At 39.5% G+C, this 26,638-nt stretch overlaps 1 protein-coding gene across 4 annotated transcripts in view; it reads right to left on the reverse strand.

Moving 5' to 3' along the window:
• Window positions 1-26,638, reverse strand: part of ppfia2 (PTPRF interacting protein alpha 2) — a 140,510-nt gene that overhangs the window by 87,912 nt on the left and 25,960 nt on the right. For 2 of the 4 annotated variants that reach the window (XM_062443396.1, XM_062443394.1), the window contains exon 1: window positions 5,795-5,875. The exons of 1 other annotated variant lie outside the window; for it this stretch is intronic. In XM_062443396.1, coding sequence (XP_062299380.1) covers window positions 5,795-5,875 — 81 coding nt within the window. Of the gene's footprint in view, window positions 1-5,794; window positions 5,876-20,674; window positions 20,682-26,638 lie in introns of those variants that run through there. One more of the 4 variants, XM_062443393.1, reaches the window with a different exon arrangement.

Genomic DNA, 26,638 nt, shown 5'->3' on the forward strand with positions numbered 1-26,638 from the left:
CATACAGCTTTTCTGTGTATTTTATAGTCCTGGGTGTGACTTTGTCTGCCTTTCTTGTTTGTTTCTTCGCAGTCGTTTATTTTCATGTATAATTAAATGTTGCCATGGATACATCTGACACAAGTCTGCACTGCTATTCAAATCAGAGGAGAAATAGTTCTGCTAATCAAGCAGTCACGCAGCTAGCAACAGTCAAAAGGCTCTCAAGCTTCCACCTTTCCCTCCGGATCAACCTGCGCCACTGTACTGGAGTCATGTGAAGACTGGTGTTACCACAGTCTCCTTTTATACAGATCATCAAGGGGGCAGGACCCGGCATTTAGCCTATTATTATGCTGCACCAAACGCAGATTTACTGTGAGTGTTGACACGCAGTAGATAGTGAGAGGTCATTAATATAGAAAGATGAGCAAAAATGATACAAATTTTAAAAAATGATTAAACAGTTACAGATTTGACCACTTTCTTAATGTTTTTGTATTAATAATTGTAACAATTAATAATTGAAATGTTGCAAAAGTGAAAAATACTCATTACAGGTTCCTGCAGATCTTCAAATTCCTTGTTTCGTCTGGCCAACAATCAAAAAACCCAAAGATATTTAAGTCACAATAATATAAATGAGAGAAAGGCAAAAATCCTCACATTGGATATGCTGAAACCAACTAATTTTTGTATTTTTGCATCATAAATTACTTAAAGAGGCACTACATGTATTACACATGAAGATTAGCTTACTTGTCAGTAGGAATGACCAACACAGTCACACTGTCATGTCCCAGTGTCACAGTGAGGTCATCTAGGTTATGTCAGAGTTCATTTAAGACTTCAACTTCAAATTCTGAAAAAAATGAAGCTTGTGCTGCAAACTTGAAGTGTGCAGATTGAAAGAGGGTGTTTGCCAAATCTAATAAAAGACACTATTGAGTTGCATTATGGGAATATAGGATCCAGTGTTTTTTGAGCTTGGCCCAAACTCGGCAGTAAAAGTTAGACTATCTAACCTCTTCTGCACAGAGTTTGAGCATACTCTTTAAAGTCTGTCTCTTGTGAGTCCCCCACATTAATGGCAATGCGATACTTAATTGCTAGAGCGCCCAAAACCATTGCCAGTTGTAATAATATCAATCAACTTTTCAAAATAGCTTCAAACAAAAGGCCTACGTCACACAAAAGAGACTACTAACAAAGGCAAAATAATTCAGCTCTAGCCCAGGAGACTATAAACTTGAGTCTTGCTCTCCATGGATAGTTAAGACATTGACATGACGGGACACCTCTGGGAGAGGAAAAAAAATAGGTGCTTACTTGTCATTCACACTGTTGTCTGCTGTCACCTGATGAGTCATCCTGCCTTGCCGGCTCTCCCTGCTCCATGAGCCTGATTGAGCTTGTGAGAGTGTTGAGGTGTGAATGCGAAGGTGTGAAAGTGTCTGCAGGAGTCAGCAGTGATTTATACATATGAAGATGTACAGTGGCACTGAATAAGAGGCACACAGTGCCATTCCTGCACTCAGCTTTAAGTAGCGTGCAACACAGCTTCTATCCGAACCCCAGTCGAAATGTCCCCACAAAGAGGTAAGCACCAGGCTAAATGAGAAGTAGCACTTTTTAATCAGTGTGCGCAGCCGTGTCATCCGTCTTTTCTGTCAAGCCCAGAATACAAACCCTCAGTCAGACTGTCAGAAGCATGAGCCAAACGAGGCGAGGCTTTAACGGTTTGATTAAGCGGGGTTGGCCTGGGTTGTGGCCGTGCTTACAAACAGAGCACTGTGGACAGATGCTCATAGACGAACCCGACCCCAAATAGCAGCTCTTTAGCCAAATTCCCCCTGTGGCCAAGCTGCCATAAACTTCCCAAATGCCAGTTCACTGAATAAGAGAGGATTACTTTGAAGGATAGCAGTGAGAACAAGCTCATTTCCTTCCCCTTCTCTTTAACCGAGGGCCAGAGGGATAGTTTTGTACATAAATACCGTAGGGACCAGGAAAACGTATCTGACAATCTGTCTAAAGTCGGCTGCCAACTTCAGTGTGACTTTGCCTAACTGATTAGATTCAGTAGTCAATGTTACCTCATTCTCGTTATCCAATTACTTTCATTTTACTCTATAGTATGAGCCTCTCGCTGTAAAACTACCGTATTTTACAAAAGTTGAGAAGCTGTATGGAGCACGTGGAAAACAATGTATTTGAGAGCGGAGAGAGGAGCCTTTAGGGCAAAGCTGAAGAGACTAATCACATGCAGCGCTAACTTGACAACAGAGGACAAATGCTGGGGAACAATTATATCTCATTTTTCAGGTAGCTCAACCCTGACAAAGTATTTGGCAGGGTATTATAGGATGGGAACAATGTGATATTAAATACAAGGACATGGACAATACAACTAATAATCTAACAAAGGAAGAAAACAGGCTTGGATTAAATTTGAATGCATCCAATTTAATTTCAGACTATGTTAAAAGATGGGAAATTACATCAATAATGCTGTTATGTGATTTTAACAAACAACCGCCTGACTGTCTCGAGTCTGGCTCACAATACTGGATGCAACATGAAATTTTACACTGAACTTATTTCCTAAATGCTAAAATCCTACAACTGTACGCATCTTGCCAGAGAAAATTGCCCAAGGAGGAGAAAAACAGTGAGCACTATTTCTCCAATTGACTCAACAGCTCTATACAGTGTTGCTTAATAGTGACATTACACTGACTTTTCCTGTTTTCACAATGGCTAGAGGGATATCCAACCTCTCTCTTGGACTTCATGAGACAGCAAAACAGTCATGGTCATGCTCTGAGCATAAGACGCTGTGTCACATTGAAGAAAGTCATTGCTAAGACTCTGATCTGAACCCAATAATATGGTCCTTGTGGGTTCAGAGCACTGCCAGTAAACCGTCTCCCGTGGGAAGTATCTTCTTGGATGTCACCCCAACCACCCAATTTGACTGTTATCAGCTCTGTGTACTAACACTTGCCTCATTCCTCCTGTCAGGATGTCACTATGCAGAAATAGCATGTTAAAAGAGCAGCGACAAGCTAGGGATGGCATTGTCCACCACTTGGGTCCAGACTGACATATCTCAAGTAATGAATGGATTACCATGAAATTTTGTAGAGACATTGACGTTCCCCAGAGGATAATTCCTAATGACTTTGACAATGCCTTGACTTGTCATCTAATGCCACCAGCAGGTCAAAGTTGTCCCTTACACAGTGAAATATCTATACTTGGCACCAAATTCTGCACAGACATTCATGGGTACTTCATAATGTATCGTCATGACTTTGGTGATTCCCAGTGGTTTGGACAATAGCGACACCATAACACAATACTACACTAACATTGTGGTTTGGATCATAATTGGATGTATTGCCATTTAGTTTTGTACATCCATGTCCACATCAGAATTTGACTAGCTTTGGTTATTCCTTAACTTTTCATTGAGTTCCATCATGAAATCCAACTTTTATATTGGTCCAAAACTTTGGTTTATGACTAATTACCTGCTAAACTAATGATATTTCCATTTGACTCTTTTATACAATGAGTTTAGCACTATTTAGCAAATGTTAGCATGGTAATATGCTAAACTAAGAAGGTTAGCATGGTCAACATTATACTTGCAACACATCAATATGTTAGCATTGTCATCGAGAGCAATGCTAACATTAGAATTTGGCTTAAAGCAGACTTGGATCATTCAATCATTTTCAAACCATTTGTCGCCAACAGGTTTACAAAAAGAGGAGTGCTGTTCCATTCTCCTGATGTCTGTGCTTCATGTAAATCTGCCAGCTCCCTCCGAATGTCATCAAGGAGATATCGGTTGAGAGTCAGGGCAAGATACAGAGACTGTGGACACAGCTGTGTGGCAGACTAACAGGCTCCCAAACTAAGCAAACTCTGACTATTCTGGGTACATGTTTGCAGAGGCAGGGTGAATACTAAAAAAAAACTGAAAAACTTCATCATCCTGATAGAGCCACAATGGCTTCAAAAAGGCACCTACTTTGCAATTTAATTCAATTTGCCCCGGCCGATTTGTAATTGCAAACTAGGAAGGGCAATCTGATAAAATGAACATCATTAGGAGTTGGTAAATAATCTGAGAGGAACTGTGTTTAAAATGGCTGTACTGAAAGATCACTGATTTGGCATGGCTCAGTGCAGTGATGCATGTTGTTACCTACCCAAGCATGATTGATCTTACATCACCTCAAGGGTAGAAGAAAAAGAGTTTTGATTTATGTGTATTGAAGCAGCCCAGTACTGAGTTTCCCTACATTTCCTTTTTATGGGGATTTCCTGGTACTATAATCTGTGAGTTACAGTACGTCTTTAATTTGGTGATATCAGATGAGCTTCTTCCGCCAGGTACAAGCCCTCGGGGAGCTTTTCCTCGCTAATGATTTGACATGAAAAGACAAAGCTGAGGTTTATGACGCCCCAGACAAACACTGAAGGGTAAAATCTTCAAATGCGAAAGTCAGACAGGCTCAGCGGCTAGAGGGCAGACGAACAAGATATTGGATGATGTGATTTAAGAGGCAGAGATAATGATACTGTGCCTTATTGGGCTTTTGCAGCTCCAGGCCTTTCCTTGTTGCTTACTATAAAGGCAACTTTGTCATCTAAAATATCCCTATACAAGAATATAGAAAAAACTAACTTAAACTTGCAAGTGAGGATGAGACTCTCAGCTTTTTGTTTCGGCCCAGATTGTGATTAGACTGATGAGGCAGGTGTATTCCTACATAAACATCTCATCTAAAACAGGAATTCCCATCAGCAATTCAGTTCACTTGAAAAGCAACCCACAAACCCCTTTTCACTCATCTTCAGTAAAGCAGCAGCTTATGAAATCACACTGAGTGCACCAGATGCAAAATTACCCCCCCATCATCACCTTTTTCCCCCCCTTTTGATAGTGCGAAGTGCACCAGCAGGTTCTTGAAGATTGCTGTAAATATACAATTTGAAAAATCCTGAGAATGAAATCTCACTCACTGAAACATTTCCTTCTCCTCTTCCTTACACCCACAGTAAAAACAGAAAGTGCTGGCTTGGTTACAAGAGTCATATGAAACACATTCGATCAATATCCACTGACGCTGCTTCATTGCCATGCATGAGCTCTGGGCAGTGCTGAAATATGCACGGGCAGCTCACAGCAATCAGTGCAGGGAACTGTGCACTTTCTCTTTAGAAACAGGAAGAATACATCTAATAGAATTAGAGCACAATTCAAATATAGATATACAAGGGGTGAGATTCAGTGGGCTAAGCATGAATAATTTAACATCATTATACAGCAGCTAGTTGAAGATGAAGTCTAAAATCTAGTTTCTCACAATAGCCTGCCACCCTCAGATGTTTAATTTAATATGCTGAAGTATGAAACCATAGAGTTTAAAATTTTAAATTGGTCTCCCTGTTATTTCTTTATGGACATCCTGAGAATTCACTTTGCTTTAACTTTACCCAAAAGACATTATAAATATATATATTTCAGGCTACATCTTAATGAAAAACAGTAGGTGGGCTGTATTGCAAATCCAATACAAACTCCTGGAAAATGAGGATAGAGCTATGGGAGTCTGAAGGGGTCAGGCAACACATGCAGGTAGGAAACACCTCAAACTCAGCTCTGCAGACAGTCGTGCGCACAAATACACCACCATACGGCATCCTTTTTTTTCAATATAGTAACACACTGACAGACACAAAGAAGAAAGAAGATAGACGTGGTATAAAAGGGGCTAAAACCCTGCAGTTCACTTGCCTGGAACGTGTAAAACCTCGTCCCATTCGGTGGATGCACCTTGGGGGAGTTGGTCCCCGTACTCATGTCTGAGAAAATCATAATCCCTTTGATGGACAAACAATCCAGAACTGATCCTTGTTTTGTTTTTTTAATCAGCCACAGATAAAGTGTTCACGGAAACTAAAAAAAGAAAAGAAGAAACGATCCGAAGCGAGTACTCGGATCAGCCCCTGACCCGAGTCTGCGCTCCCGGCATTGGATGGTGAAGCCCTCTGGTAAGATGCGCAATGCTCCGGGCGAGGGGAATAAAAGCCGTGATGACAAAAGTGAAAAACAAAATCAACTCTCTTGTCTTCTTTGCACCTCCCCGACCGCATGGAAATGGTTATTCTTTGTGTCCTAACGATTTGTCTGCACAGTAAAACCCGCGGATAGACAGCGGCTCCATGGTCCCCCGATGCCTGCTGCAAGCAGCTCTGCCAGCGGCTCGGATGGGTCCGTCTGTGCGGGGATTATCGCCTCCCTGCTCCTCTCTGGCTTCACCAATAACCAGTCAGAGCATCACAGCCGGGCTCAGCCAGCAGCATACTGGGTGCCTCGATTGGCAGCAGAGACACACGGTTGCTCTCTCTCTCTCTCTCTCTCTCTCTCTCTCTCTCTCTCTCTCTCTCTCTCTCTCTCTCTCTCTCTCTCTCTCTGCGTGTGTGTGTGTGTGTGTGTGTGTTTGCACTGTAAAAAAAAATTCCTTTAGTTACAAAGTAATTTAAAGTCATCCCAAAAATAGGAAGTAAATGTGTTGTGGTTATTCCCCCTTTTTTTTGAGTGCTAAAATAAAAAAATAAAAAGATACATACAAGAAGAGACGATTTAATGACACAATACTGTACTGAAAATGACTTGTTTGTGCTGATGATGTGCATTTTTTTGCAGTGTATCTCAGTATTGATTTGAGGAAGAGAGTGATGCTTATTTCTTTCTGTGGAACAGGATGAGAAGTTACCACAGTCTAAAACATACAGCGTGAAAGATGGCCTCCTCTGTCCACTCAGAGAGGGAGGAAAGCTGTGGTATTTCAAGTGCAGAATTCATCAGCAGTTAAATGAGAAAGCAAACTACATCAGTGGTAAATATAGGTTACGAAATGATTAGATGAGTCCGACCGGTGTTGGAATTATACTAAAAATAATCAATCACTGTCATCCACATGATGGATAGGGTGCAGTTTGGGTGACTGACTGTTTCATCAATATTTTCTGGATGGTATGTTGGAAATCCTTCACCTTTCACTAAAGCATGCAGTAAAGTTTTATTGTGCTTTTAGTCTTCTCATTCAGTTAGCAACCTGTTTTCATTTGCCATTTTTGAATCCATTAGCACTAATTCAAAAAGCTACTTCATTATTTTCACATAGTCATATATCTCACAAGCTAACCTTTACTTAAAATGGAGAGCCACCATGACCTCTTCTTTCCAATCACATCTCATGCCAACATCCATTATCGAGCTGTCTGAAACATTTCTCCCTATTTCACTGTCTTACTTTGTCCACAAACTCGCCATGTTTTCGTGTACCAGGCCTATATTGATTTATTTTTGCTGACGCACTTAAACGTTTCTATAAAAATACAACTGATTCAACCAATTTAAGGCGAGCGCATTGACTAGAAGTTCATTTTAACTGCAACTTTATATGAAGAAAAGCACTTCCATTTTAACAGACTTCCAACCAGGGTTGATGTGCTTCCACTTTTCATCCAATTTTCTCTCATCAAGTGGCCTTTTCATGAGAGTAATCCACATTTACTGAATGGTCTAATCCAATTCTCAGTCCAAGCTACCGAGAGCCATCTGGAAAAAAGTTAAAAATGAAATTATTTTCTTTGTTCCATTGAAATGGGCGCCAGCATACAAGTTAGCATTTTGTATCTTGATAAAGAGGACTCTGATAATTGGATCAAAAAGCAGAGTATTAAGCACATAATTCAGATATTAAATCAAGTTTAGTTACTGTTAGGAACAGCCCAAGCAGTTCATGCTCTGGCTTGATTTGATGTTGTTTGACACAGTTCAGTGAGCTTGATTAAGCTGAGTGGGTTAAACTCACTTTTAGCCTCGCAGTCTTCAGAGGGATTTGGTTCTAGGGGACTTCAAAGTATTTGCTCTTGACATAGCAGGTTAACAGAATTTCCAGACTGAGCTGAGGTTGCACTACTGACCCAGGAATATTTAACTGTGTACTGTAACCAAAAATAATTCAGACTGCTCCTCAACTCACCCTTAATACTACGCAATAATGCCAGATATTCACTGTGGGCTTAACCTTACATAGGCGATAAGAAGGCAAGAGTAGATGAGATGCTTTTAGAAGACGATTAAGACAACAGAAATGATAAATTAGAAGCAGAGATGCTCAAGCAGAGCAGAGATGCTCCAGATGGGGCCTGAGGTCCAGGCATCTGATTGGCTGATAAAACTTGGGCAAAGCTCAGTGGGAGACATCCTGGGGTCAGTCTTGTCAGCAGACATGCCCAGCCCTGTGTCTCATCGTAACAGCAAGAGCTTACAAAAAAAGACTGCTTATCCTACAGAGATGTCACTTTGGGTTGACTAAGGTTTTGACCACCACCCTACTGTATATTAAGCAAAGGTCAGTAATTACATTCAAACATAATACCAGTGCTTTTGATGGTCTAAGTCAATCGTAATCAAATCATATAGACTATATTTTAACAGCTGTACTTTACATCATTTTGGTAACACTGTTTAGTTGCATATTGATTTGAAATGTCTGCAGTACACAATAATTACTATAGTATGGTAAAGAGCAGTAAAACTCTGCCATGATGGAGTATGAAGATGTTACTAGGAGGAGGGGAGGACATTTCTCTTCTTTTGAAAATGTTAAAAGTAAAGTTAGACTTTGTTGTTGGCTTACTGACTCACTTTTAAAAAGATGAGAGGAAAAAGAGAGAGAGAGAGAGAGAGAGAGAGAGAGAGAGAGAGAGAGAGAGAGAGAGAGAGAGAGAGAGAGAGAGAGAGAGAGAGATGAGAGCAGTTGTGGTCAAGTGAGCTAGAAAGTGAACAAAGAGAGGGAGTGTTGGTAGCAAGAGAGTCGATGAATCAGATCAATCAAATGTTCTGATTGTTTCACAGCGGTTACGTTCTACAGAGCACTAACACGGCCACACCTCCACACCCGTCAGCACCACCAAGCAGCGGTGCGCCACGCTGCCTGATTTGGCCTGAATACAGCCTCAGAGTGTGAAAAGATCACTAATTGTCAAGGTTAAACAACTAAAACATCTAAATGCAGGTCTGAGGGGGGGGGGGGGCAGAAACTCCAGTGTCCTGCATGAAAGTCACCCATCCACTTGACCTGCTTATCCTTACTTTAGTTTTTGCTCCATAAAGGAGAAAGTTTGCTGTGTTGGATGTTCAGTGTGGTGGTTAGCTAGTCTGAAATTATTTTCAAAACACAATCGAAATTCTTAAACTGATTTATTATGAGCAAAAAATGACAAATCTGTCCTCAATAAAGTGTTATGGGCTACTATATAGACTGTCATAATAATGCTCAAATTAAAAAAAAACAGTTGCTTTGGTCACTGATATTGGGGAAAAATAGAGATACAGTGGGGAATCATGTGTGAAAAGTGTGTCTTTTTTAAATTTGTGACAACGTGTGCTCGACCCGCTGGAGCGTCGCTGCTGAGTAGGACCATGTGGGTGTGCAGGATCTTTGCCATCAGGGGTTACTAAGCCCTTCTGCACATCAGTCACATATAGGGACTGTGTTCTGCAGTGCACTGGACTCTGACGTCATTGTACAGATGTGCAGTGGGCATGGCTTAGTGGTTCTAAGTGCTCATTGGCTGTGGCCTCTCAATCCTCTCTGTGTTTTCTCCAGCTCTGATCGACACCACTCTTTGTCTTTCAGCGTTCCCACAGCTGCCAAAGCATCAGAGAAGGAAAATTAAATATGAGTTAAGAGACCAAACTGGTCAAGAGAGTATTTTAAATTAATTAAAACAGGACATTGTAGTACAAATTACACAGTTAATAGAATATTTGATCAAAGTGGGGTATTTAAAAAATCATATTTCCAATCAATTTTTCATCAAAGTACTTATTCGCATGGTACCACTGAGGCAGTTTGTCCAAACACAGAGATTGTGGTTCATTAAACCGGCACCTGAGTGAGTGTGGTTGCATGTGTGTCTGCTCATGTTCTTTCATGCAGGCCTGCACGTCTCTTCAAATGCATCCGTCTTTCCATCCAAATCCCTTAAGAAGAAAAACACACATGGTCCTGTTTCATCAATCAAAGCGCTCAAACAAATTGATTTTTGGTTTGAAAACCCGTGTTTGATCTGACCGCTGTCCTAATCTACGAGGCCAGCTACAGCCTTTGACAGATATCAGATAGTAGCAGTGATAATGCTCAAGTAGAGGTTTGAGAGGCATGTTTGGTTTCTGCGGAGCAAAGCTAATGTGCATTTAGGTAGGAGAGTGTGATGCTGCTTTAAGAGGTCTTGTTAAGGGCAGATAAGAATTCCTCATTAAACCCACAGTTGTTGAACTAATACACATGAAACACTTAGCAATGACCCATAGCAATATTGGTGGGCGTACGAGACCACACATACCAGGGCTGTGCTAACCTGAGGATATGTATGTAAATCATACATTTTCATTTACTCTGAATGCATGCGTGTGTGTGCACTTGTATGTCTCTGATACACATTGCAAGCTTGTGACAGAGCATTTTGCTGCGAGCCTGCTTGGTCAAACAACCACTTAAACTGCAAATGAGCTGCAAACAAGGAACAGAAAAGAGTGACATTTTGTGCATACGTAATAAGGATGTTGGTGACTGCAACTTTATCTGCAAGGCAGTATAAGGAGGCGAAACAAGAACCATGAGATGGACCAGCATTAATGGCAGTGGCAGACTTTTGCAGCTTTGAATAAATTCTCCCATGTTTAAAAAAAAATGCAAATCATACTGCACCAACCTGAGATCACTGGAAACCAAGTCTTTCTTAGTGGTGAACACAACAGAAAAGTAAAATTAATTGGTTACAGAAAACACTCGTTCACAATTTCCCAACGGGGACAAATGAGCTGACAGAAAGCAATTATTCTGGGAAAGAGTGTCATGAGAGTCTATCCTAACATGCAGTGAAAAAAATACACATTTGAAAGGAAAAGAATGAAGCTTACGGGGAAATACATCAATTAATTTCAAAACACACCTCGTGTAAGTATTGTCTTAAAAATGTATTGAATGTCCCACTGTTTGAATTTGAATGGTTATGTTCATCCACAGGCTACAACAAGCTTTTATGGAACTCAGAGTTCAAATTAAAGATTATTTCCAGCAATAATTAATATGTCAATTATTTCTGCTATTGATAGCTGAATCATTTAGTCTGTAAAATGTCGGGAAATGCCAATTATAAGTTCCCAGAGCCTAAGATAATGCCTTCAAATTGCAACAGTTAAAAATCTGAAATTGTTCAATTCCAATCATACACAGGTAGAATAGAGAAAAGCAGTAAATACCCCCCCTTGAGACAAAACACCCAATTAAGTTCTGTATCCTAACCAATAGAATAATTGTTCAAAAACCAGTCATGTACATATATAAACAATATTGTAGATTTATAGACAAACAAGATCAAGAGGCTACTGCCATGCTAGCTGCTTTGTTTAGCTGTATTGACCAAGTATACAGATGATCTTGAGCTTGCTAATTAGCACTAAAAATAAGATACACTAGATAAATAAATACAAATATTATAATTATTCCCAAGGGAGACATGAATATCTAAATTGAAGTTAATAAGTATCCATCCAAAAGTTGTTGAAATATTTAACTCTGAACCACAAATGTCAACTTCATGATGGCGCCAGATGAAAAGTCAAGGGATCACCAAATTTAGAGCTATTCATCCTCTGGGTACCATAATTGTCTGTACACATTTTCATGGAAATTCATCCAAATGATGTTGAGATATTTCAGTCTGGACCAAAATGTTGAACCAACCAGCAACTGACATTGCTATCGTTAGCGAATCATGGCAAAAAATATTGAAAATATTCAATAGTGATGGGACTTGGTTTCTATTAAAAAATAGACTAGTAATACAGCACTGAGCTGTCATTTCAAACTATCATAAGTTAATATTGCAGTAAATAGCAGCGCTCAGGAGGCAACTCTTCCCTGCTTCAACTAGCTGCTGAAGTGCATTTGATATGCAGCGCATGATAAATCACTGTGGTACTGCAGGATTGGGGACACTCGAGGGAGATGGTGGCATGTTAGAATTAGCATACTCTGTTGTCACCACGCCTGGCACACAGTATCAAACACACACTCCTAACAAGCTGACTAGAGACAAGGCCCTTTAAGGAGATGAAGATGTGTTGTCATGTACTGTAATACATACTGTATTATAGGCCTCCCCAAAGAGATCAACTGTCAGCTAAAGCAACTGGCAAATCTACAACCATCCTCTGGGTGTGGAGAGAGGGATCTAGGAGTGTCAAGAATTGGCTTCACTGTGAGGAAACAGGACATTTTTCAGGACAAATTGATGAAGAAAAGGCTTTTTTTTGCTGTTCGCATTTCCATAAAGCTCCTGAAATAAAGTTCTATGAAGCTTTCTGTTTTTTTTCTTATTCTCTATGCAGCTTCCTGTATGATAGCTCAGTCTGCTGCTGAAGGCCCCCTCCAGGCCCCACAACACTGCCACCTTCCATAATCAGACTTGCCACTTCCTAATTGGGTCTTCACCTGCTGCCATACTCTACATCAAATTCCACTGGCTCTTATTATCATCAAAATGTCATTTGAAACTGTTTTGTGGCTCCTTCTCTCTCAAATTATCCCCAGAATTTCTGTAATTGCTCCATCATTGTGACTAGAATACTAATTTCTTTAAGCACACTCCAAAAGAATTGAGCTTTTGATTGCTATTGCTATTGCTATTGAGTGTTTTTAGATTACTATTGCACTGACAATTTGGCAAGACTTTTTACTGGCTTGTATTAATATCTGCTGGCTAAAGTCTCTGGCTAGGTTTATAACAAACAACTCCCACTAGATCTGCAGGTTTCAGTAAAGGTCATGAGGCCCTCCCTGCATGGAGGCTTCTTTGTGGTCCGAAGCGGAGCAGCAGTAGAGGTATATTGATCGAGTCAACAGTCATGTGTGGGCAGACAGCCGTAATGGACGTTGCCCCGATCTGTCACTGCTGAAACATTAGAGCTGTGTGTGTGTGTGTGTGTGTGTGTGTGTGTGTGTGTGTGTGTGTGTGTGTGTGTGTGTGTGTGTGTGTGTGTGTGTGTGTGTGTGTGTGTGTGTGTGTGTGTGTGTGTGTGTGTGTGTGTGTGTTGTTAACCTTATCCAGTGGAGAAGTTGCGAGTCAACAAAATGCTGGAAAATAAAGGAAGACAAAAAAAGAGTGCATATAGAGTTAGATAATAACTGTTTATTATAAATAAGCATATATGTGCTTGTGGAGTCATTTATGCACATATAAAGATGTTACTTTATGACCAATGTAATCCATGCACACTATTTGCCCCCTTTTCCAATAGGGACGTTTGCAAAAAGAAAAAAGCATTGACATCATTATAAAATACTGTGTTACAATCATTATATCCTGATAAAAGCCCTATTGCTGCTGATGTGCATGTGAAGAAACTCTGCCTTGAGGTGTTAGAGTGCACAGTGTTGTACATACAGTGGGAGATAAGGAAGGCAGAGCAGGAGGTGGAAGCATTGTCATGGTTATGCAGAGAAGCACAGACTACTGTTTGCTGCATACGCAGGTTTGTGAAAATGTGTTACAGCAGCTGAGCTGAAGTTCGGAGGGGATCATGAATTTCTACACAAAATTTTGCAGCAATCCATCTAAAAGTTGGTGAGATATTTGAGTCTGGACTGACAATGCTGTCCCTAGAGTCATACCACAAGGACAGCTATAAATCACATAACACACTTCCTCTATATCGCTTTCTCTTTACACTGTAACTCACTTTCCAACACTCTGTTGCCGTCTGTGGTCATTTTAAAGTTCTAAATCATACTCTTTAATGGCTGCTCTGTGATTTCTTCCAAACAATACGCAAATGATTTTCCATTTTTGATATGCAACATTTTATAACAGGTTATTTCAGACATTTAGTGCCACAGGGAGGAAAAATAAGGAGTATGGTATAGTACGGTATTGCTTGCCACCCTCTGGGAAATTCCAAGTGTTTTCACAGTCCAGTTGTTTTCACCAAAGCTCTACAGGAAGCTGAAGCAGCCTTTGACATTTTTTTTCCCTTAGAAGTTAGTCTCAAAGAAGAGATTTTGTCAGTAGGTTGTCATTTGAAAAAGGTTTTCTTCCCCCATAGTCTATAGCTAAGACAAAGGCAAAAAAAAACCTGTGAAGAAGCTGCAGGAAATAGAGCTCACACTTCTTCTTAGTGCTCTTGAGTGCAGCGAGGAGTTGAGGTTTCATCCCTGTGGTCGACTAACCTCTCGGTCCCACATCCGTGATTCCTGACAGCGAATACAAAAGGAAGGGCCTACTTTCTTAACCATGGACTTTTTTATTTTTTCAGACCTTCCTGCAGAATGCTTCTAATTTTATGGAGAATTAAAGTAAGAGGGGTAACACTAATAATTCTTAAAAGAATGAATACATCGGATATAGTTTGTAAAAATAAGCCGGAACTAAGCTCATCTGTACTAAAAGTGCATGTTTTGTTCATAATTATACAAAATGCCCCAAAATTAAGGTGAAATTGTGCCAGTACAGAAAACCAAAACATATCTATTGTTGCAGATTTTGCACATCATGTTTCACAGAAGGTGAAATTATATTTTGTTAAAAGACAAAAACAGTCCTTGTTTACAATCACAATATGACTGTTTTGTTGTTGCTGTTGGACCCATCATACCCAATACTGTATATTTAGCTCCTCTAAAGCTACCGCTGCTGACAGTTATTTGTTTACTCATACATAAAATAACACAGACACAGACAATTCCAGGATGCAGTTGGAGAGTCTATCGGGAAAATAATCAAAAACGAAGCAAGCGGAGAACAGCGAAGCACATTACAAACATACAGATTTTGACTGTCCTGATCGCTCGTGCTGTTGTGCTCAGCACTTCTAAAGAAACTTGCTGATTCGGGTACAGGAACTGTCAATCATTATTTTCAGTATAGTTATTCATACACAGATGCTGACTGGCAACATCTTGTATTTTCTGTATGAAAATAGAACTTGACAATAGAACCAGAGGAAATTGAACCTTCTCCTCAGCTGAACTGTACATGTACATAAATCTGATCATGGCTGACTCTAAAAGTAATTGGTATTGTATCTATAGAGTGAAATAAAAGAGATTTGGAGTTATACAGTTATCTTATAACAGTTTGAAAGTGGCTTTACCACAGCAAACATTGTCTGCAAAGCTCAAACATGTGATATGTGATGCCATGTGATATACTGCTTTAATATAAATGCACGTGTACTGTAGAATAAATAATAAAACATAAACAACACAGAAGTGTCTGAAACTTTTCAAATGCACTAACTGGTTCTTACTAAGCAGTGAAATAAACACTCCCACTTGAAGCTGCTATTTTGATATTTCTGGATGCCAAAAATATCTGATTCAAAAGTCATACATAATCGCTGAGTCACAAAATGCAGAGCATCGATGTGAAACCGCCTACACCTCATTCTTGCTGGGTTGGCTCTGCAGTCTTATTTGAATGTCATGAGGCTTTTTCTGGATGCACAAACTGCTTGGTAACCACACGTTAGAGGAGAAATTGTAAACTAACTGCTTGTGTTGATTTTATCTGAAGAACAAGCTACATACAGCCTAGGTAAGTTAAATATGTGGAATGTATGTATTCTTTACTGTGTGTGGGTTGATGTTAAAGTCTAAATATAGTTTTAAAATATAGTTATACATGAGGAAATTCCGTTAGCGGACAGCTTGAACAGTTAAAAAGCATAAAGAAGGATCGTTTCAAACATTGCATCATTGATGTTGCATCTAGTCATGGTAAGTACACTTTCAAGAACAAAAACCTGCTGGTATGTCTGTGTTGCTGGTAGGAAATTTAACCCTCGTCGATACTAAAAGCTGACGTGAAAACACTGCAGACCACTGATTGGTCAGAGAGGGTCGTCATATAATCCTGTGATGGAAAATGAATGAATGAAAAGGAGAAATGCAGAGGAGGAAAATGAAACTATCAAAGCATGCTTCCATAGTGAATCATCTGTCGAGTGTTTGATGGATATTTATTTGTGCTTTAGATCGCAACCGCCATGAAACAATCAGAAAATAACATCTCATTTCTCTCATTCACTTTGTTAACGCTACTGACAGTCTAACTTTACTTTTATTCTTATCCAATGATGACACATGTCCTTTCCTCATCCTCAACTACTCCTAAATATATATACTAGAGTACTTCCTTGTTTTATGAATGAAGCAGTACACAGACACACAAAGCTGCTGTGTCATCGCTGCAAACCCCGTCCCATTGAGGGGTTGCCATCTGCAGTAGAAAATGAAATCTGGGAAAATAAAGTGAGAGTATAGTCAAGTAGAAAGGAGTAGAGTAAAGTAGAGTGGAGCTTTTACCATGTAGTGGAAAAGCGTCTTTAGAGTGCGCTATTGCAGGGTCCCTGCTGAGAGTTGCAGGGGACTTGCAATTGTTGGTTCAATACCATGTTAAACGCCCTCTGCTACAGTCAGTATTATTCACAAAATCCAATAAAAATGTTAAAAACAAGGAGATACATTTCAAAATGTAAAATAGTCACTGTTTACTGGAGTATTTGTTTAGGTTTTCCACACTCATTTAGACAGTATCCTCTGATGATTTATGGGCCTAAATACATTGACTATATTCCTGTTTTATTACTTATTAAAACAGATCTTGGGACCTATTGTTTTAAGCTGTGTTATGCTGACTGATAAAAATAAAGAGAAAAACAAGCAATGCATAACAGGAGTACTGCCTCTTGTAATCAGGGCTCTTACTTTTAAAGCTTTTTCATTGATAACTACAGTTGAATTAAATACAAAAAAATTATGTTTGTGTTTGTTTTTTTCTTCTCCTTTTGCAAATTATATTGCCTCCAGCAGGCAGTGAAGTATAACTTGTGTGTAGTTTCTCAAAGTGCCTCTCTCAATCTTGACCCGAATAGAGCTGGAAACTGAACAAGTAAGCAACTATTATTTCCAGCTGCCATTTTTGTTTGGGTCAAGGTGTGGAGATACAACTTGAGAAATAGGTCACCACTTCACTCTCCACCTCAGTTAACAGAAACTGCTGTCACATAAAGGGGGATTACACTTTAAACACACTAAAATATGATTATTCATGTTTCCTAAAAAAAACAAAAAACAGCTATGACAACTGAATCATCTTCCACATACACTCAAAATTACCAGTAGATATAAATTTGTCACCCACCCTGACAAAACTATGCTACTCTACAACAATGCTACTGATATCCAAACTGCTCTGTGGCAGCTCCGGAAACGTCTACAGTGATGTGGGTTGGTTGACAGGTTAACGGAAGTCATATGGAAGGTTTAATGAGCACTTATACATGCACAAACACACTACTGTCAGTCCACAGAGCTTTGAGTGGGTGACTGATGCCTCCTAAATGGAGTACGGAGAAAAATTAGAGGAAGGGTGTATGCACGCATGTGTATCCATGGTAAAACTATACAGATAACAGATAATACAATAGTGTATCTTGGGGGATGTTAGGAATAGGAATGGGCTATTCACGATTTATGTTAATCTCAAAAAACAAGGATCAAATCCACAATGACTTTCTTGATCTTGGAGGACAGCCTTGAATATGTGAATGTAAACTACTCTTCGTTAAAGTTGCGGCTGTAATCTTAAGGGCTGTCAAGAAACCTTGGTTTTTGATGATGAGCAGCATAATGCAGGACAAATGCACATGAAGTTGCTTGACTGCAGGAATTTCATTAATTGTTAAGAAATCTACCAGATACATAATTTTGTGATATTTTACACTTGAGTATCAGTTGTTTAAGTTACTATGAGTTAATGTTTCCATGAAAGAAAATGCTAAAGGAACTGCTTGAAAAGTGACCTCTGCTGTGGAGTAGAAATCCAATAGGGAGATTTGGTCATTTGCTATCAAAGGCGTTTTTATTGCTGTAAATCTTAACTAGGCCATTATTATCGTAATTTGATATGACCCTTATTCACCTAAGTGGACAAGTTTCAATCACTAGACGAGTTTCTTTCCCTTAGCTAAAGGCTGAGTGTGAAGGAGGGAATCCACAAGGAGACATATTGCACCATAAAAATGAAGTGGATATTGACACAATCAATCTTCCATGAGTATACGAGCACATCTCTTTTTATTCGGGGAATGTGTGTGTGTGTGTGTGTGTGTGTGTGTGTGTGTGTGTGTGTGTGTGTGTGTGTGTGTGTGTGTGTGTGTGTGTGTGTGTGTGTGTGTGTGTGTGTGTGTGTCTTTCCCCTGCCCACCCTCACCCCTGATTGTTTTTTACTTTATTTGCAAGTTCAGGCTCATCAGTCTTCTCTAGCATCGCAGGGGGAAGGAACAATCTCATAACTTTCTCATTACCGCCCCCAGCCTCATGAAGAATACTGCTGCTGCTCATAGATAACAACAAACCTTGCTTTTGGGACGTGAAATACCATTTCTGCAGCAGTTTTGCCTTCTGAAACCCATTAAGTAATCCAATAAAGGGGCAAAAGTAATAAGGTTAAAGTTCTCATGATAATGAAAAAAATCTTGAACTGAGCACATGTAATATTTAGGGTGAGTATTGAATGAAACCTAGAAGAAAAAGTCAGATGAGTACAGGATGAGCATAAATTCACACCATGCACCAAAATGTTATTCTAATCTTGTTCAATTACACCAGAAAAAAATCTGTATTTATGAAGTGATTATGCTTCATTGCTGCAGAGAAGCAAAAAAACCCCTCATGCATCAACTTAGAAAAGTTTGTGTGCAACTGAACAACCCTAAAACCTCATTAACATGGCGGACAGACGGGCCCCTTTTCTAAAGGCCAAATCATCACGGCGGAGGAGATGGATGAAAATGAAAGCTGACTGTTTTACTGAGTGAACACACGCTGAACCCAAACAGACCATCCATCCTATGCAATGTGGACACAGAGCACTATATCTTCTAGCCTGTCGCCTCCAACCAGCGGAGACCTGCACTTGATCACACGGCTTAATTGGCGTCTTGACAGTACAAACAAACTCATAGGCACACAAACACACCCCAAACACCAGCAAATCAAACTACAGGAAACAAATTAACACATATGCATGTCTAGATCTGATCAACTTCCATTTAGGTCCAACAATGGCAGTGTGTTATAGCTCTGCTGCTCAGACAAAATCAGCGGCTTTAATATGTCAGTACTGTGCTCATAAGATCTAACTCTTGCAGTCAGTAAATACAGTATTCCCAAGTGAAGACGCACGGAGCAGAGAACCATCTGTGTCTATCTTTATTGACATTGGCTGCTGCTTTTAACCTGATAAAGACCATTATGAAGCCCTGCTGACATAAATGACTTGTGATTTATAGCTTTGATTTGCCCTTCGCTGGGAAGCCAATTCATATTCTGCTGGTGGAAGTATCAAGAGAAATGGTCTCAGAAATTATCACAGCTTCTGCATTGCTTTGCCAACATCAATGGATTAGTCTAATGAATGGTTGAGACAGGTTGGAAGATATTTGAGGAGATGTATGAGTAGAGGACTGTGAGCAGTAGTGGCAGTATAGAAATAAGGAGAAGAATACTGATGATGAGCTGGCAAATTGAGGATAGAATTAATGAGATTAAACAGTGACAGAGCACCATCTGCTGGGCAAAAACAGCTATTACATGCAACAGTGGAAGCACTGGTGTGTGGATGAGGCCTTTGTAAAACTTAAACTGGGATCATGAGCCTAGTTTCATAATCATAACACTTTATTAAGCAAAAAAGGTGATCGAATTGGGGACATTTCTGTTAGCATACATAATTGACGAATACTTAATGAAATATAATATTATGAATCGTCTTAAGGGTTATGTCATGTAAATGTTATCATGACCATGTTAAAAAAGAAGAATACACTGACAGAATTTACATTAGCGCTAATCTACAAACAACACTTCCTCTAAATTGGAAATCAATCAATACTAATTTACGGCCTCATCTGCTGACTGACTGGTCCATTAACACTAACATAGTAACTAACTTATGGAATTAGATATAGTATGACATATTTTTAAGAGATAATGCATCCAAATAAACTTTGGTGATATAACAAACAAACAAAAATCATATAATTTTATTGACTAACAGGATTGTGCGCATCAATGTGAGAAAGCACCTCATTTTGTTAGACATTTATTGCTATCAAAATGATATATACCAACTTCACACTATACTATATTAGGGGTCAGATTATATCCGCATCACCCATGTCTAATTCAAATGTGTTTCACAGGGTTTAAAAGTCTCTATGAGAAAATGTACTAATCTCACAGTAAAACCGACACTTCTGCTGTCACAGGGTCCTACAAATGTTTCCATTATTCATCTTCTATCTCTCTTGATCTTGATCATATTCACATCATCCACCTCATAAACTGCACTGTATTATAGAAATAACAAATATTATTCAATGTCTGGTTTGGGTGGATTTTGTTTTTTATGTTTAACCTTGTTGACTGTGCAACCTAAGTTGGCCACTAGATGGCAGAATCCACTAACAAGAAACTAACAGTGTAGGTATACAGACAGAAGAAACTAATTTCCTAAATTATTTTGTTACAGGTGGTCTTGAAACAGAGTTAAGATGAAAAGTTAGAGTAATGTGTTGTCAGTGACAACACATATATAGTATATTCACTATAAACTCAGATAGCAAATTGTTTATCCACTCAACTTCAGAGCTACACTGACTCACTTCCTGAGTTTTTTCAACTCAGTTTTTTTTAATTAATTTCTAATTGTTACTTACTGTTTGGAAAGAAAAAAAAAACATTTATGCATGTTTACATTATTGCTGATGTACGGTAGTTCTCATAATGAAAAGCATCAGGGATGATGGGGGATGTATCTCAGATAAAAAGGTGTCAGTAGGATGTATTTCACTTTCAGTGTTATTATCCATCATCTCTTGAGCCATGAGTCAGTCTTGAGATTTGTACTTTCATTCAGACAAGAAACAGTGTTGTTTGCACGTATCTACTGTATATCTACTACGATCGATAGACACTAGGCACAAGACCTTCTGTCAGCCACCAGAATGAAGCATCCTCCCACACTCCAACACACAATCCATATGAGCCGCTCTCGAAGAACCTGCACCCTATCAGAACAGCAAATTATAGCAGCTACTATAATCCCCCCACAACAGGGCTGCTTCGAGCCAGCTGCAGCCGGTACTCCTAATTATGAATGTACAACCTAGGTCCAAAAAAAAAAAAGCTGTAGTGATGACTGGCCATTCTCTAACTAAACAAGGTGTGTCATGCTGGTTGAGGATGTGTGTAGTTGTGAATGGGTGTGTAGGGACAAGGGCTGAGTGTCCAATTTTTCAATGCCAGGATGATTTATGATACCTTTTTCATACAGATTCCACAGTGATATTTTTTTTATTTTACACCTTAGTTGGTGTGGGGTTCAGTATCTTGCCAAAGGACACTTTGACATTAAGGAGCCGGGGATCGAAACGCCAATCTTCTGAAAAGTTAACGACCTGCTCTACCTTGTGAGCCACAAATGCCCCAAAAAACCTTTGAGAACATCAGTATTAAATGTTGTCTGAACACAAGCAGCTGTACGTAAAGTAAGTAAAGTACAGTGGAAACTAAGCCAAGGCTAAGCCAAAATGAGGAAATATCTGATGCAAGAACTGGAAAGCAAAACTACTAAACATTTATTTAGAGGTGGTCTCTATGTCAGATTAGCAGATGACACAGCCTTAAACTGCCACGTCAGACTTCATCTTAAACCCTGACATGTGTTTGCACTCCAAACACTACAAACTAAATCTGCTAAACATGATCAGGCAGACTTGCAGGATCAAGAACAAAAAGAAACATGCTCAGCTTATGAAACATCCAAGATAGGATAAAATGACAAATTGTCATCCCCAGCAGTCTGTGGGTGGTCTTTATTTGTATATACTCTCTGCTACTTTACTTCCCCCTCAACTAATGGGAGCCTGTTTAATATCACTACACATTATCTGCAGTTCTTCTATAATTAAACTCTCCAGCACTTAGCATTCCTCTCACCTTATCTCAGACTAACACTGTCCTTGGCCCACTGACCACTGAAACCTGCTCAGTCAGAACATGGGCATCACTGTTTTTCCCCTAGGCACTAATGAAGTAGGAAATAACCTTTAGCTGTGTGACATTTCACAGCTCCTGCTATTGTACAGCATGGGCAAAATGTTCTGAAAGGAGCTGCGGGTACTGCTCTTGTATTCCAGCTGTCCTCCATGTAGATTTACACATTCACACATGAGCTTTACTCTGAACTAATCTGTTAATCTCTCTGTGTTCCTTATTCATAAAAATTCAGATTTTAGTCAGAACAGGTGGTTTTAATCAGATATACACCATGGCAGATATGTTGGTAATATCCAAAATGAGGTTTGGCAGCACAAAAAAGACACAATGTTTTTATAGATGTTTATTTGCAGGACTATAGCCTAGCTTCATATTTAATAGAAAAATAGTTTATGAGTGTGGTGTTAATATGCTCATCTCTTGGCAAGACAGTAAATCAGCGTATCTCAAATATCAAACTATTCCTTTAACCTCCCGTTCCACTCATCTATAGAGGGCTCATTTTCAAAGCTAAAGTGAAGATATTCATTATATCATATCATTTCACACCTACTGTGACCTCTAGGATAATTACAGCCTCATGAAACTAAAGACGTCGGGCATTCAGAGGATTTATGGCTTTGTTAGGTTGAATCACATAAAGAGAGTTTTGCGAGCAATTTTGAGAACAGAAGTGCACTGAAAAATGCAGTTCTTATAGAAATCTCCAAATTTTTATATGGTATTCCTAAAGGTCTTAGTGTTTTAGTATAGTACACTTTGGAGGGATTTTTGACCATTTCATCAATTCTCAAGTGTTCAAAAATGGTTCAATTCTGCTCCAAATCTGTGTAACAAATGATATCAATACAAAAACTCTTGCAAAAACTTATGACACATAATTGAGCATGGGAATGACCATCATATACTTCAAGCATAACGTTCAAAGCCTTCATATACCTTAAACATTCAAAATTTGAATAGGCGCCTAACCAAAACATTAAACTAGAAAAACGTGACACACAGTGCTGAGCTTTATCTCAAATTAACCTCCAGGTTCCCAGCTTCCAGATGATGTGTACTACTTCTATGTGGCATACACTGTTGATCTGCTATCTCCTCCCAAATGATCCCCTGCCCCCCCTTCATGTAACTTAACTCAGTCTTTCATAAAGGTGGACACTTTATACCACTGCTCATGAGGCTTAAAAAACAACAACAAAAATAACCAAAAACAGGACTGAAGCCCAACAATTCATGTCTTTTTAAGCAATCATTATATCATCTAATCATAACATTTTCATTAAACTAAAACTAACATGCCATTCATCATCATGGTCAATTAATTCATCATTAATTCATATCTTTACTTGGTGTGTGAAATAACAAAAAAAAGACCTAAGGCCTGAGACTTGCTCTTAAAGCTTAAAAAGAACTCTGGGAGAAAGCACGGCCAGATTTCCTTCACTGCACTCATCAATTCTTCTTCATCTTTTGGGGATATTGGCTCCCATTACAGCCCAGTTTTATTTACCTCTGAGCATCCTTCACTGTGTAAGCAGGCTTGTACACTGCAGCAGTAGCTCATCTTGCGTTTGTTACACACAGCTCCGCGGTCTTAAAAGGCTAAAACTGCACTTGGTATTGGATAAGGAAGTGAAGCCCCCATTCCCATCCCACTTCAAGCTAAGACAGTAATGAGATGCCAAGCCTGCTGCACTCAATTTCCCAAATTAAAGTGTCTCCATGGGGCTTCTGTGGGCTTGTGGAAAGAGCAAGTGAGCAAACCTCGACTAGGTGAGGCTTTGACTTGAACTGGAGTGTTTCTGTGTCTGTGATGAGTGATAAACACTGAACTTCTGGTGTGAAAGTGTGCATATTGTGGGTATCTGACAATGCATCAAAGCGGGACGCAACTTTGAACCACATTTTGCCACAATCTTCTCTATATTTGGCCGTGTCAGTTCACTGTAGATTCCACACACATTCACTTCTTATTCAGCACTTAGGGGAACTAGATGGCAGAAATGAGGAATATGCAACATAAAAAGCAGAAAACTACACTTAAAAATGGTATTAAAACTATTTTTTCTCTTCAAAACAGGGCCTCAAGGGGGATTTTGATGCCCCCTATTATTGCTTTATTGCTGCATATTCATATAACACTTGAGCACAAACCATTTCACACAGCAATCCTGGGGCTTTCAGACCCTCCGGAGTTCTGGGTCCCTGGGACAGTTGCCCAGTTTGCCCAGTTGGTAATCCAGTCTTACACAAAAGCCACCCATTGCTTGAAACGACTTTTTTCCTAAGCTATAAGAGCCTCATGTCTTGATACCTGTGGTGTGCCATAGCTTTAGGCGCTCAAAATACATCACACCGAGCAAAACAACCAGTGCATAAGAGGTTTGACACTCTGTGTAGTTTACTCTACACACCCTACACGGTTGAATGAATGAAAGTGGAAAGTTAGTGCATTTACCTGTGTGTGGCACAGTCGTGGGAACAAGCGAAGAGGCCGTGATCCGACAAAAAGAGGCAGCAAACAGAGAGAGAAAGACAGAGAGAGAAGAGCCAATTAGATCAGGTTAATATAATCTTTGAAGCATTGCCTACATTGCACACATTTGAAAACACAATGAAAGATCAGGTAAGTAAATGAAGTGTAGAATGTGGCACAAAGAAAACCACAGCAGAGCACGCACTGAGACGGCTAATTTGAGGATGCTCCATTGATCATCTCTGAATGACAATGTGTTTTTCAGGTTATGCGCTAAAACCAGCTGTTGTTGCTCATGAAGACGTGTTTTAACTACACCCACACACTCTTATCTGCAGGCTGGGCTAAAGAAAACTGCTGCTATTAGGAGACACCCACCGCCCCTTCCCCTCCTCCCGTCTCCCGTCTCCCACACAAACATGAATGAAGAAAACGACACATAAACAAAAATGCACACGTATAAGATCTGCCAGCGTTTGTGAGCACCAACAAACACTTCAAAGTATGCTCTGCTCCCGTGCACCTCCTCGAGCCTCCGATTGAGTGATATCTTTATTTCTCTCACCCATCTGTGCCTCTGTCTCTCTCCTTCCTCTTCTCTCTCTCATCTTTTCCCTTCTCTCTCTCTCTCTCTTATTTTTTTGAAGCCTGGCACGTGAATGAATCTCCTGAAGATCCTTTTTTTGCCATGGGAGAAAGCTGCAATACCAATGAAAGGCACATCTCCAGTACGGGAGGGATCAGCTGAGAGGTTGCTATGGATTCTCAAAATAACTCAGGATAAGGCTTCTTAGCTCAGAGATGTAAAACACACAGAGAAAAAGTCTCAATTTTCCACTCTTGTCTCGCTTTTTTTTTTTTTTCTATATTTTTGACAACCAAATTGCTCAGCTTCTTCTACTCCACAGTAAACTTTGCACTCTGTATTTCTTAAGACAGCCATCCTCCTCTCCCTTTTCTTTTTTTTTAAATTTTTCTCCTCAGTAAATTTGTGTCTTGTAAGTGCTGGTATGTGATGGTGGACAAGAGCAGCCCGTCCACAGGGGATGAGAGTGGAGAAATGGAAAGGGATGGAGAGGACAGAATCACCCAGCGGAAGAAGAGCACAAACCCAAATCACCTCTAAGGGCAGAGACATGGGCATGTGGTTTTTGAGCTGCTGTTTGTCACGCAACCCCCACCCCTCTTTGTCCTCTCATCTCTTTCTTCAGTTGTTTTAGGAATTCGGGAGAGGAGGAAGAAGACTGTGACCAAATATGTTGTATGTTTCGTTATAGTGACATTAGATCTGTTTAGTGGCTAAAAAAAGCTTGAACAACACAATTTAAAGTCAAGTTTTGGCTTGCAGATATGCAAAAGTAGAATAAAGCACCACTTGATCGTCATTATCTTTTAGTTGTATTATTTAACTATTTTAAAAATTAAAAACCTCACTACTCTTCATCCTGTGCTGCATCATAATATCTTCTTCCTGCTCTCATCTCTTACGTCAGGTGAATACATATTAATATCAATAAAGGCATTTGATAATATTATTTTTTTGTTCGAGGCTATTCATACCGCTCATATTCTGCTTCAATATTTGATATTTTTAATATCTTTGAATATGTTCACTTTGATTCCAATTATTCATCAATATTAAATCCTCTAGGCATATTTGCATGAAAGGCAATGAATGGTGTATTTTAATCAACTCAGAACTGTATTGTTGAACATTGCGCTGCTTTAATGTGAGTTCATTCTTAGCAGGAAGTCTACTTTTCTGTCTATTTAAAGGTGACTTCATAAATGAGTCCTTTGCTCTTTTAGACTGGAAGTCAAAGAGATGATCTTACAGAAGTTGATTTTTAATCTTATCTGCAGAAAGCTTCACTTCATGTTTTAGAGTGTATTTTCAAGTTTATAAGCAATCAAAAAAACTATAGCATATGTAGGTATGTTTTATTTGCTTACA

The sequence above is a fragment of the Scomber scombrus genome, chromosome 22 (genome assembly GCF_963691925.1).
Source record: "Scomber scombrus chromosome 22, fScoSco1.1, whole genome shotgun sequence".
In the NCBI taxonomy this organism is placed as follows: Eukaryota; Metazoa; Chordata; class Actinopteri; order Scombriformes; family Scombridae; genus Scomber; species Scomber scombrus.